At 38.0% G+C, this 12,914-nt stretch overlaps 1 protein-coding gene across 1 annotated transcript; it reads right to left on the bottom strand.

The window, feature by feature from the left end:
• Positions 1–6,074, bottom strand: LOC143876667 (protein ABSCISIC ACID-INSENSITIVE 5-like). Its single transcript, XM_077378354.1, has 5 exons — positions 5,829–6,074; positions 1,708–2,805; positions 743–814; positions 601–630; positions 1–274 (listed from the first exon to the last, which is right to left on the bottom strand). The coding sequence occupies exons 2-5, from the start codon at positions 2,632–2,634 to the stop codon at positions 191–193; spliced, it is 1,113 nt and encodes a 370-aa protein (XP_077234469.1). The 5' UTR covers positions 2,635–2,805; positions 5,829–6,074; the 3' UTR covers positions 1–190.
• Positions 6,075–12,914: the final 6,840 nt, after the last annotated feature.

Here is a 12,914-nt window from a genome sequence, read left to right as displayed (position 1 = left end):
TAATAAAAAGGACTTCAATAAAAAAATTGATAGCACTATTCTTTTACTAATGATCTACTTGTTTATTTATTGATCTATCTACTTTCAACATGAAAAAAAGAATAATTTAAAGCAACTCTCATAAAATAGTCTGTTGAAGTTTAAAACATTTGCTTTATCTTCATTGATTATACCAAAAGCTCCATCTGCATCATCTCGGACAGCTCCTTGATCTCCTCAACTTCTTGCCCTCCCTCGCAGCCACCACTGTCTTCTGCCTGAACTCTTCTATAAACTGGATACATCAATCACAATGCAAATATAAGAACCCATTAAGCATCGTTTATACTTAAAACTAATTGAGTGATGCCATTATCAAAATAGGGTAGTTGTAGAAAAAAGCTTCAAATCAGAGCCAAATTATTTTTGTGTAAAAACCATTGACATCACTCATCCAATCCCTCAAATGTGTCACATGAACTAGGAAATGTGAGCTAGAATGGGTATCCTAAAAATTACTCATGACACTCCAATAAGCAAAAAAGTATTAAGTAAATCGAATAAGACAAATGGCCAAGGTGGAAAATTGCATAAATTCATGTAGGTTTCAAACCATATTACCTTCCACTTTCTTTTTTTCTCTTCCTCTTCCTGTTAGAAATTTTAAACATCAAAGAAAGCAACATAAGCAGTAAGCTACAATAACTAAAAGGAAACCTTACAAGAAAAGAAATAAAACTTCTACTTGATTTTTTTATATTACCATTTCCTTCCTGATACGTGCGTTCTCCTCTTTGAGCTGATTCAGTTCAGCCTCCAACTCAACTGTATAGGCCTGTATGCGTTTCCATGGAAAAAAAAAAAATTAACTAAAACGGAAAAGTATAAAATAAAGGATTTGCTACGGACAATCGCAGAAGGTATTTCACAGGCCGGCTGTTGCATGAGAATGCAGCCACATAGGCTTACTTTTCAACAGATTTGAATGTTAGAGTGTTGATCCTAACCCTCTAGATCCAAAAGGGATGTACTTTTTCAGAAGATTTTTTGTTTTTGAGGGGGCGAAAAAATCATCTCACTTTATTTAGGGAATTTAGTTATTGTTATTGAATGATTAATAAGTAATCATAATGCCCTTCAATCTGCCATTTCTGTATTCATCTGAATCATTTCTTTATAGATAAGGGCATTTTTCAGAATTATGTAAAATTCAAGGGCTTGGTTAAAATTTCTAGGCTAAGAGATGTTACAAACTAAGCACATTACCATAGGATGGTCTCAGACGGGGGTATGTATGTACAATCAAGACCGTAGATCATGTATTCATCTTGTAGGCCATGATGAGGCGACAAGCATGGTCTTACGTACCCCACTTGCCCAACAAACACTCTATCAGTAAGAATAAGGTGTACAAAAATTAACACTTTAGCTTCTACTGGTGGTAAATCAGGCCCAATGTATCAAGGGCTAGGATCATCCAATCAAGGGACTCGGATCATCCAAGTTCTTGCTTTTACTGCATTTTTTAGGGTTTTGCTAACTAGAGGGGGTGTAAATGTAATTTTCCTAAAAAATAATAATGAAAAATATTTTTGGATCTAGGGGTGCGCATAATCCTACTGGGGGCTAAAAAATCATCTCCCGAAATTAGTCATTCAAAAAAAGTTCAGAAGTACGGAAGGGAGTGCCAATATCAATAAGATAAGGACAGAGAAAGTAAATACGTACCTGTTTCCTGGCACGAGATCTGGCCGCAGACTCTCGGTTCTTGATCATCCTACGCTGCCTTTTTTCCACCACCTTCTCAACAGGCCCATCCATTATAATCTTATTCCTCCCATCCACTCTCATCATCCCTCCCATTTCTAACCTGTATTGACTCGCCGAGTTATCCACCTGACTCGGACCCATCCCGTCAGACGACATCGGACTCACCGGAAAACCACCATTCCTTATATCATTACCACCAAAGGTAGACCCCTCCCCTACTAACCCATTCTGATTGAAACCTGGGTATCCCGGAATACCACCGTGGACACCATTGGCGGTATTCTGATGAGGGTCTGAGAATCCTAAATCCATGCCCTGCCCAAATCCTGCCCTTTCACCTGGTATCACGAAATCTTGTTCCACAGTATTAGTCTGCTGAAAAAGCTGGTAATCTTGTTGTTGCTGAGAAGAGGAAGAAGGAACAACACCACGAACTACCCCTGCCTTTATGAGAAAATCCTCTAGAGTCATTTCCCCTAAAGTGGGCTGGCGAGGGGCATTTTCGGAACTTCCTTCGTTGGCCATGTTATTGGGATATGGATTGATTTGTTGGTCTCTGTGGATTTCCGACCAGACCTCCTCTACGGTTTTCCTACAGAGAGGGGATGGGACTTGTTTGTTCAATGTACTGGATTGGTTCGTTACGGTTTGTCCCTCTGATTCTACAACTTGCTTTTTCGATTGACCAGAATCAATGGCTACAGCCAGTGCCTGGCTCTCTTCGGCAGTCCATATGTTGGACAGAAATTCATCCATGTTCATTGATCCGAAGTTTTTTCCACGCTCGCAGAGGGTGTGTTGGACTTCGTCTAAGGTGAGGGAGTAGATAGAAGAATGTCTCATCAGAGAGAAGTCCTGAGATTTGCCTTCTGACTGAGTACCCATAGTTGTCCTGCAGAGGGGGTTTTGAGATTGATTTTTTGGGGTTTTCTCTCTCTCTCTCTCTCTCTCTCTCTCTCTCTCTCTCTCTCTCTCTCTCTCTCGTAGTCTTGTTGATGCTGTTTTTGTTGCAGTAGTTGTTGTTGTTGTTGTGTTATTCGGAGCTCAGTTTTGTTTCTGGAGAGGAAGAAAAGGGATGGGAAATTAGTTTAATTTCTCTAGCAGAAGAAACAGACATTTCGGCGTGCCGCATAAAAACACAGCGAGAATGATGATTTACAGGCAAGACATTTGGATGAGCATTGGTAAAAATAGAATTCCTCATAAGTCCTTATATTTATATAAATGAAATTAATGTCCCATGGCAAATGCATATAACATCAAAACATAATGGCTATTTATTTTAAGGATCTTTTTTAAGGAATTATTGAAATAATAATAGATTTTTTTGCCAAAAAAAAAAATTAAAATCAGGGCCAGTTGGGGGTCATTTGGATGTGCGGATTTTAGAATCCTGGATTTCCTTAAAATCGTAGAGAGACGAGAGAAGAAGGAGACCAGCCATCGTCGTTTTATGATTTCTCACCCTTCTTTCTGTTAGCAAGAGAGTAGGAGATCATCCCATGTTTCCAGGTTTTATAAATCTCAGGATTGGGGAGAGATTTTGAAAACCTAGATTCCTTCTTTAAAATTCAAGATTCTAAAGAGAAGTGAAACGAACGGTCTCCTTCTTCTCTTGTCTACCATCTAGGATTTTGAGGAAATTTAAGAGTCTAAAATCTGCGTGTCCAAACGGCCCTTTAAAATTTCCCTGAAAACATACTATTTTTCAACCCCCGACGAAACCATAAATTAGGGTTTTGCACTAAATCCAAACAGCCACACGGAAGAAATTAAATTTTCAGTCAAAGATGAATGAGTGCTTACCAACAAAATTAGACTCGGTCAAGGCCTACAAGGGGCCTTTTTCCCACTATTGCAAAATGCATATCGTGAAAACTAGTAAGCCAAGAGTAAAGATTTATCCGTGTTGGCCACTAAATCAGCCCATTAAACCTTGCTTTTACAGCTCCTTCTAACTGAGCCAATGAAAGAGGCGATCACCAATGCCTCTACCAAAAGAGGGATGTAAATATCAATTCCCAAGGCCTTTGTAGCCAACCATAACATTGAGATCAACTTCTATACAAATGAATGAAGGAAAAATATAGGGAAATGTTATCAGCACTACTGCATTTTGATGATCGCACTCTCACTCCATTAAAAGTACGGTACGGCCAGCACCATAGGATGATCCAGTGCCCCAACCTAACCTTCTGATCTGTAAAGGGACTGAATGTTAGAGGGTTGATCCTAATCCTCTATAGATCTGAGGGTTAGGATCAACCTATGGAAATAATTTTTGGGGACAACCGATTTAGGTTGTGGCCCATCTTATCATCTTATGGTGAAGGCCATACCGTACTTTTAATAAAGTGAGGAGTGTGATCATCAAAATACAGTAGTGCTGATAACATTTCCCAAAATATATTTTATTTGGGATTTAGTAATTCCACCAATGAAATTAGGAACCGCCACCATAACAATGAGTTATCATTTGTTGGGCCCCAACTTAAATAGGCAATGGTACCAAATGAAAATCATTTACATTTGATGATCCTAACACTGATATATAGAGGAGCAAAAAGGACGAGACGGTATAAATCCTCTATCGATCGAAGGGCTAGGATCATCTCTATGAATTTGAGGGTTAAGATCACTCTATAAAGATGATTGTGGCCCCTGGGAGGTCAAGAATGGCGTACTTTAAGTGTGGCCCAAAAATATGAACGGTTTGGATCATTCAATAATGTCTGCCCACTGAGTAATATTTCCGTTCAAGATCTTAAAAAGTTCCATCTATCACATCAACATTCTAAATTTGGTGATGTTTGGTGACTGAAAAGCACAAGTGCATCTCCTTTTTAGTTAAAGAACTATCATACTTTCTCGAATCCACCGCCGCGATAAGACAAAACGGCTTGTTTTTACTACACAAAAAGCCATCCAAACGCGAGATTCATAACCGTTATGAAAATTTCAGCAAGAGACTTCTCACTTCTGTAGTTCTGTGTATAGATTTATTTATTTTTGTTTTTTGTGCATTCTAGAAATTTAAGATAGGGAGAAATACAGATACAGTCACTCAACTTTATGACATTTTCAAATACAAACCCGACAAAGGTAGACCCCTTAGTAGGCGGTTCGTCCACGGATCCGAAGGGTTAGGATGATCCTATGGGGCTGATTTTTTAGGCACACTTAATCTATGTCAAGGCCCATCAAATGAACGCTTTGGATCTCCCAAACAATGTAGGTCTACTCTGTTTTTTGTAGTGTTTGGATTTGGGTATGGGGTTTGGAGAGGGTGGTATGGGTCTTCATTAGCATTGACAGTGTTTCAAAAGACGGGGTCTACCTTATACAAATTGAAACCTAGAAGTGTAGTTTGTGACTTTTAAAAGTAAAGGGTTAGAGTTGAAAATGTCAAACAGTTGAGGAAGTGTAACTGTATTTTTACCTTTAAGATATTTAAATAGTGGAATTAATCATTCTCAGCTGAATTAGATGGAAAACAAGACCAGAAACATATAAGATTTTACTAGGAAATCTAGGGAAAAGTTCGAAAACAAAGGGGCTGTTTGGATACGCTTCTTCAAAATTGCAGCTAAGAGACAAGAGAAGAAGCGGACCAGCCGTTGTTTTTTACTCGTTTTTTACTTCTCGCCCTTCTTTTTGTTAGCAAGAGAGTAGCAGATCCTGAATTTCTAGGTTTTAGAAATCCTAAGATGCAGGAGAGATTTTTAAAACCTAAATTTCTCACTTAAAATCCAAGAAATGCTGTCAGGACAGCATCCAACAGCTTGATCATGAACCCTCTTTTACACTGTTTTCAAACAAAAACCTGGATTCTAAAATCTGCCTATTCAAACCGCAACAAAAAGACTGAAACCACTTTATAGTCAAAAGTACAGAAATAAAAATTAAAAACTGAAGAGATCTGTTTGACGATAAACATCGGAAAATAGCAAAAAAAATGCCAAACAAAAAAGAACATTTTCCACAAAAATCCACAGAGTTAGCAGATAATTAAAAGAAAAAGGGAAATCAGTCAAAGCAATCAACTAAAACAAACAAAAGCAGAAGATCTCCAAGCATACCTGAATCAGATGATCAATACATTCTCCAAAGCTTCCCCTCCCATAAACTCAAGAAATCTCCGAAAAAGATCGACGAGATCCTCAAAAGTAATCCTAATTTCAGTCTCAATCTGAGAACCTCAAAAACACAAACATTACTAGAATCCTCTGCTAAACTATCCTCTTTAAAAGCCATCAAGAGAAGCTTCTCGAGCTTAGGGTTTCGACTGCAGAAAAGAAAAGAGAGGGAGAAGAAGAAGAAGAAACCACTTTTTTTCTTGTCTGCTAGCAAAGGATTAAAAAAACTTCGAGTCCACAGGAAAGCAGAGGGAAGGGGCGACACGTTCGACACTTGTCGGACGAGGTAGCCCCTGCTACATAAATGCCCCAAACTTTGCCGTAATAATATCAAGGGTACTGTTGGACCAGTTGAAGGAAATCGTTGATTCCTACGAAAAGTTTGGGTATAGATGTAAGGGTACTCTGGTCTTTTCGCTTTTCTTGTTTCTATCATCGTTGATTCCTAGAAAATTTTGGTAGAATTGTTGAGGGTACCCTGGTCTTTTCCTTTTCAATGTACCGTAAGTGGACGAAATGTAGGGCCTGGGACTCGAAGGGCACTAAAGTTTACGAAATGACGAAAATATCAGATTCGTAACTTCACGTTTCTTTCTGTGTAAGGGCGATGAAGTTTTTTCGCCCCCCTGTAAGATAACGCGCCCCGTTGTAATGTGATTTGACGTCAAAAAGCGTTAAAGTCTGCCCACAACTCAAGTTAAAATGGGGCGCATTATCTTACAGAGGGGGCGAAAAAATCAACTCCCATAAAATAAGTGTAAAACAAGTTTTACGCATTACGCCCATTTGAAACAGGGATTCAGGGGCAGGCTCGTCAGATAAAAATTACGGCCTTCTCGCTTAAAGAGAGACATTACACGGATTGGGCTCACTTACCGTGTCACGTGCCGGAATCCACGTGTCAAAATATGAAAAGGCACCCAATGAGAGGATCGGAGTCTTTTAAATCACGTGACGGAGAGGTGTCTTTTTCACACCGCCACGCTTTTCGAGGGACCACATGTGTCCTGTATCCTACGTATTGAAGGTCTAAATTAGGACAAAGTCTTAGTCCTCCACTTTAAGAAAAATACGTGTAAAGATCCTAACCCTCTGATCTATAGAAATCTACAGAGGAACTGCACATTATGGAAACTTCTATTGATCAAGGGGTTGGGATCATCCTATGGAAATAATTTTTGGGGCACAACCTAATTACTATGTGGCCCATCAAATGGACGGTTTGGATCGTCCTATGGTGTGGACGGTGCTTTACTGTTCTAAAAATACAGATTTACACAGCCACACATCATATAAAATCTCAAAAAGAGTAGTCATAAAAAATAGATAGAACTGATCAGGATCATCATACGGAAATGATTTTTGGGGCACAACCTAATTACTGCTGTGGTGATCCAAATAAACGGTTTGGATCATCCTATGGCGTTGGTTGTACTGTATTTTTTGGGGAGTTTGCATAGGTAAGTACCATATGCAAACTTTTAGATTCCGTTTTCTGCGCACGTGCGCAGGGAGCTTCATCCGCACAAGTGGCTTAAAAAGCCACCGATTAGTTCGTATGGCGGGTCCACCTCTACGAACTTAAAAAGCCACCAAAGGTGGACCCGCCATACGAACCAATTGGTAGCTTTTTAAGCCACTTGTGCAGGGAGCTACCAGAGGTGGACCTGCCATACGAACCAATCGGTGGCTTTTTAAGCCACTTGTGCGCATGGAGCTCCCTGCGCACATGCGCAGAAACACTTTACACACACACACACACACACACACACACACACACACACACACACACACACACACACATATATATATATATATATATATATATATATATATATATATATATATATATATATATATAGGAAAAGGATTATACGCTTGAGTGTACCAAGCTTATGGTACGCTCGAGTGCACACTCACATGTGGGCCCACTTTGTTAGGATGATCCAAAGCATTCATTTGAAAGGCCCTTACATAGATGGGATGTGTACAAAAAATCAGCTCCATAGGATCATCCTAACCCATCCACTTGTGGAGGTCAAAATGGACAGACACTGTTTGTCCACAAATCTGCCCATTTTTTGCCCTCCACTTTTGGAGGGGTTAGGATGATTCAATGGAGTTGATTTTTGGTACACACCCTATCTATGGTATCTATGTCAGGGCCTATCAAATGACCGGTTCGAATCACCCCAAAAATGTGGGCCCACCATGTTTTTAGCGATCACCTCATATAAGCTTATATGAGGGGCCGCTCACCATCACTTTCCCCATATATATATATATATATATATATATATATATATATATATATATATATATATAAATAAAATAGAGAAATGATAAATGCACCCCTTTTCATCACTTGGGACACCCGGCTGCATTGTAAGTGGCAATCATGTCACTTCACTCCTTCAAATGTGAAGTACATCAGCCCCTTTGCAGTCATAGATAAACTATAGGTGGGTGTCCCAGGTAATGAAAAAGAGGGCATTTATCATTTCCCTAAAAAAAAATCTTCTTTTAAGTTTCCATATTTATGAGCAATCAAGAGGACTTCCTCCAAGGTTCTAGAGTTAAATCTAACAAGTAATTGTAAAATTCTAAATCATAAGATACATATGCATGCTAGATCAAACAAGTAATTAATTGTAGAATTCTAAATCATAAGATACTTATGCATATCGACATCTCAAAAATGAGGCAAAAAATATGGAAGAGGTTGGAAAGAGAGAAGAAACTAAACGGGGGGAGAGAGAGAGAGAGATATGATTACCTATCTCAGCTCATCATAGACACCATCGACCTTGGCCCTTCCTTAGCGAGAGATGATTACTTATCTCAACTCATCGTCGACATCGTCAACCTTGGCCCTTCCTTAGCGTATCGTTGAGCTTGGTGTGCATAGGACAAAACAAACCAACACATAGCTATAGAAAGCTAAAAATCCTAGAATTAGAGGACAAAACGAAATGGACTTTGATTTCAGCTTGGTGTGCTTAGGACAAGATTTGTTGAACAAAGGCTAATTGGGGACAATGTTTGAGAGGTGAGAATTTCTTGACAAGTTCGGAAATAGAGGTTTTACTTCTTTGACATGGAGCAGGATCCCTACCCTTTTATTTATAGGTAAACTTTAAAATTAATTAAGAATGGCAGATAAGATACATGTAAAGGAAAAGCTAACTCCTAAATCTAAAAGATTGTGTCGTCGATATAAATCAATTACATTATAACACGTGGGGAAATGCGCGCGGAACTTGGGATAAGAAAATCAAGAAAGATATGTGAAAATATTTCCGGACATGTTTGGATGTGCAACAAATCATTTCCTCAAATATGTCTTTTTCTTGGAAATTTTTTTCCAGTGTTTGGCACAAATTCTTCAATTTTTTGGAATTTTAAATTCTACTGTTTGGTTGATTTTGGACAAAAGGAATGATAATGCGAAGTGCCCTCGCAAGAGCTCAACGACAATGGTGCCTCACTCACTGTAACGGGGCAACCATACCTGAGGTGAAATGACCAAAATACCCCTACCTCACAGAAAATGGTGAAAATGCCCTTGCCTCATAATAACCCAAAATACCCTTTCAAATTAGAAAAATATCCCTATCTTATAGAAAATAACTAAAGTACTCCTAACTCATAGAAAATACTATAAGCGAAGTACCCCTAATACCTTTGAGGTAGAGATAAATGAGCGAAATATCCCCAATAATTCTAATCCTGTTTTGATTGTATGATCGATGACTATACAAAGTTGGGAGAAAGCATGGTATGCAAAAGACTAAAATTAGCAAACTCCTTATTTGTTGAATTTGTTATCTGATTATAGAAAGAGAGGAAATGCGTGTGTACAGGGAAATAATATTTGCCTTCCCTCGTTTCTTTAATGGCACTCCTCACTTTATTGAATGCGGATTTTTTTTATTTCAATCTATGGTAATTTTTTGTGAATGAAAATGATATAATATTTACATGAGGAATGCTAGTCGGTCGACCAAACACAAAATAACGTTATTTCATATTTTCGTCCTACGAAAAGTAATCTAGACCGTAGTGTGGTGCCTGTAGACACCTTATTCTGTCTTCGCCTAACTTGAAACTAATCGTCCTTAGATCTACAAATCTTTATGCCACTTACATTTCAGCCCATCTTTCAAAGTCACCTGACCCAATAACCCTAAAACCGCCACCAGTTAACCTAAGAACTCTAAAGATGACCTAGGAAGTCTTGGGAAACATTAGGAACCCTAGAGAGTAGTTGAAAAATATCAAAATACCCTTAAACACCCAAAAAACATAGATCGATAGGCCTGATGGTCGATCCATTAGGTCTTTACTTATAAGTTTGGACTTGAACCTTTTGATCGACCAGTTAGAGATGGATGAGATCAAAATTAAATTTTGAACTCTAGTTAGCTCCATTCATCCTTATTGCTCCCATTCACTAAAATCATGTCTATAACCCTTTGTGAGTGATCCTAGCCCTCCAAAAAATGCCAAACTAAACCTAGTCCCTAAGATAAAAAAAAACTTAATTTTAGTGACTTTAGAAAAATCCAACTCAAACCGTCCTACCTAAATCTATGAATAGGTCCCCATTCCCAGTACAAAGCACTCAAGTTCCCTCCAAGGAAGCCCTAAAAAAGGAGTTTGGAGAACTCTGAGTGTCCAAAAGTGGATTCAAGCTTGGGTATGGCTATTCAACCTGAAGAGCTAGTCAAATAGTGATAAGGCTTGAGCAGACATTAGGTTTCGCGGCGGCTCACAACGAATCCTCTTGTTCTCTTCACCATCCCATATTTTCTTTAGTCTTTGTGCAAAGGTTAGACCCTTGGGACTCTCAACTGATCGGTCAACCTGAGAAGTATGCCCCCTTTGGGACTCTCACTTCGAGCTTAGCCATGTTTTTAACTCATCCTTTTCATTCTATGCTTATATCATAATAAGAAATAGTTGCATCATGATTATATCATACTTATTTTGATCGATCACCTAAATTAAGACCATGTATATGAGTAGAGACTAGTTTTACTAGGCAGGTTTGGTTCCCAAAACCTTCCAAATCTCGTAATCAAAGATCAAACTCTCATGGGATGTCTGCTTGGTTCTCTTGTTAGAGTCAAGCAAGGTTGCTCGAAGCATTACACCCTAGGTATCTAGTTTGGAATACCAAGTTTGTTGCCTCCAACCCCTATATATATATAGATACACTCAAGGTTTTAAATTTCGGTTTCGACACCGATTTCACAGCCCCTGGAAATCGAAAATTTGAAATTTCGGCTGAAATTCGACGAAACAAAGAAAACAATATTTTAACAGTCGAAATTTCGGTAAAAATATTTTTTAAAAAAACAGGCTTTTTGGGTGAAATTTCGACCGAAATAAAATACCGTTTCGGATAAGTGTGATTTCGGTGTCGGTCAATTTCCGATTTCGATCGAAATTTAAAACCATGGATACACTAGGGTTATTGACTAGTTAATGGACTATAGCCCATGTACACCGATCCATTATCTTATTGGGCTTATATTAGAACATACATGGGTTATATCATATACCCAACAATCTCCTCCTATGTTCTAAATATAGCACAATCCAATAAATAGATAATGTAATGTCCAAACAAAATATTGAATCATCTATATCGCCATATCAAAAAAGATCTGTAATCCAACTGAAAACAAGAATACTTTTAAGAATAATCAAGAGTTTTAGAAATAATCTAAACTCAAACAAAAGCAGTTTCTCATGTAAGTGAACTATTTAATCAACTGAAAAGAAAATAATAGTTCCCTCATGACTCTATAAGGATTCACTCATCATCAAGTAAGTCATCCTCATCAAAATTCAAATCGAGGCAAGCTCCTCCATTTTCGCAAATTCTTGTAAATTACCAAATATGAATTTCATTAAAATGAATCCAATCATTTGTGTAAATTACTAAAAGTATCTAGTTCTACCAATAGAACTCAATACAATTTCATAATGGCTGAAAATCAAATATCAATATCAATAAGCATCAACGTCAAGTTTCAATACATGAACAAGACCTAAATAGTTTCTTCTACAAAGAACCATTCCATGTTTTCATTTGGAATGTTACAGCCATCATATATTCAGCTCCAAAGTTGCCGAAAGAGAAGGCAAAAGAGATTGTTTGAGAGAGCCCCGGCTTAAAATCGAAACTCAAATTTTTTAAAGAGGAGAGGCACATGTTTCTGCGGAAAATCGTAGTGGGGAAGATAGAAAACCACACAAGAGAGAAAGAGGCATACGTCCTTCTTGAGAGAGGAGAGAGAATAATGCTTCAAGATTATTAGAGTTAAGCAAGGTTGCTTGAAGCATTACATCCTAGGTATCTAGTTTGGAATACCAAATTTGTTGCCTCCGGCCCCTATATATATAGATACACTAGGGTTATTAACTGATTAATGGACTCTAGCCCATGTATGCCCACTACAACGGTCAATTATCTTATTGGGCTTATATTAGAATATACATGGGTTATATCATATACCCAACATCTCTACCTTGTATTCTCTGGCTTTAAATTCCAACATTCAATTCTAGATATTGACTTTGAGAGATAGAGAGAACGAGTGCGAGACAAGCAAGAGTAGAGGCTCCTCTTTTACTTATTCTATGATCCCCTTGTTCTCACAAGGGAGGATAATATGTGGAGGTTGGATCTCTTATCTTACCATGTTGTCCACTTTTGCCCAAGGCAATCATTTTTTTTTGCACCAGTGTGCCTTAAAAAATAAAGCAAAGATTTTATACGATCGAACACAATACTTGCTTGAAGGCACTTGGAATTTTTATACAAGAATGAGAACAAAATGAGCATGAAAAACATCAGTGATTCCATTTTCAACTTCCTTAATGTAGAATGTTATCTAGTTCAAACACAACACAAAATTCTATTGTGGTGCTACTTTACTAGAACAAGTGTGAAATAAAAGAAATTGAAGTTATAATATAGTCAAAACTTGTCAAAAAAGCTCAAGCCAACAACTTTTC

Source organism: Tasmannia lanceolata, unplaced genomic scaffold (genome assembly GCF_043159265.1).
Source record: "Tasmannia lanceolata isolate RefF3 unplaced genomic scaffold, GAP_Taslan_0.1 ptg000005l, whole genome shotgun sequence".
NCBI classification, from domain to species: Eukaryota; Viridiplantae; Streptophyta; class Magnoliopsida; order Canellales; family Winteraceae; genus Tasmannia; species Tasmannia lanceolata.
The sequence above is the reverse complement of the archived record's forward strand: the minus strand, read 5'-3'. Positions and strand labels throughout refer to the sequence as shown.

What these genes read in the sequence shown, in the direction of transcription:
- LOC143876667 (XM_077378354.1), bottom strand. Translation starts at nt 2,634, where the DNA reads ATGGGTACTCAGTCAGAAGGCAAATCTCAGGACTTCTCTCTGATGAGA. An exon ending in CACGTATCAGGAAGGAAATG is followed by an intron (nt 631 to 742) that starts GTAATATAAAAA and finishes AATTTCTAACAG; the next exon opens with GAAGAGGAAGAGAAAAAAAG. An exon ending in AGAAAAAAAGAAAGTGGAAG is followed by an intron (nt 275 to 600) that starts GTAATATGGTTT and finishes TGATGTATCCAG; the next exon opens with TTTATAGAAGAGTTCAGGCA.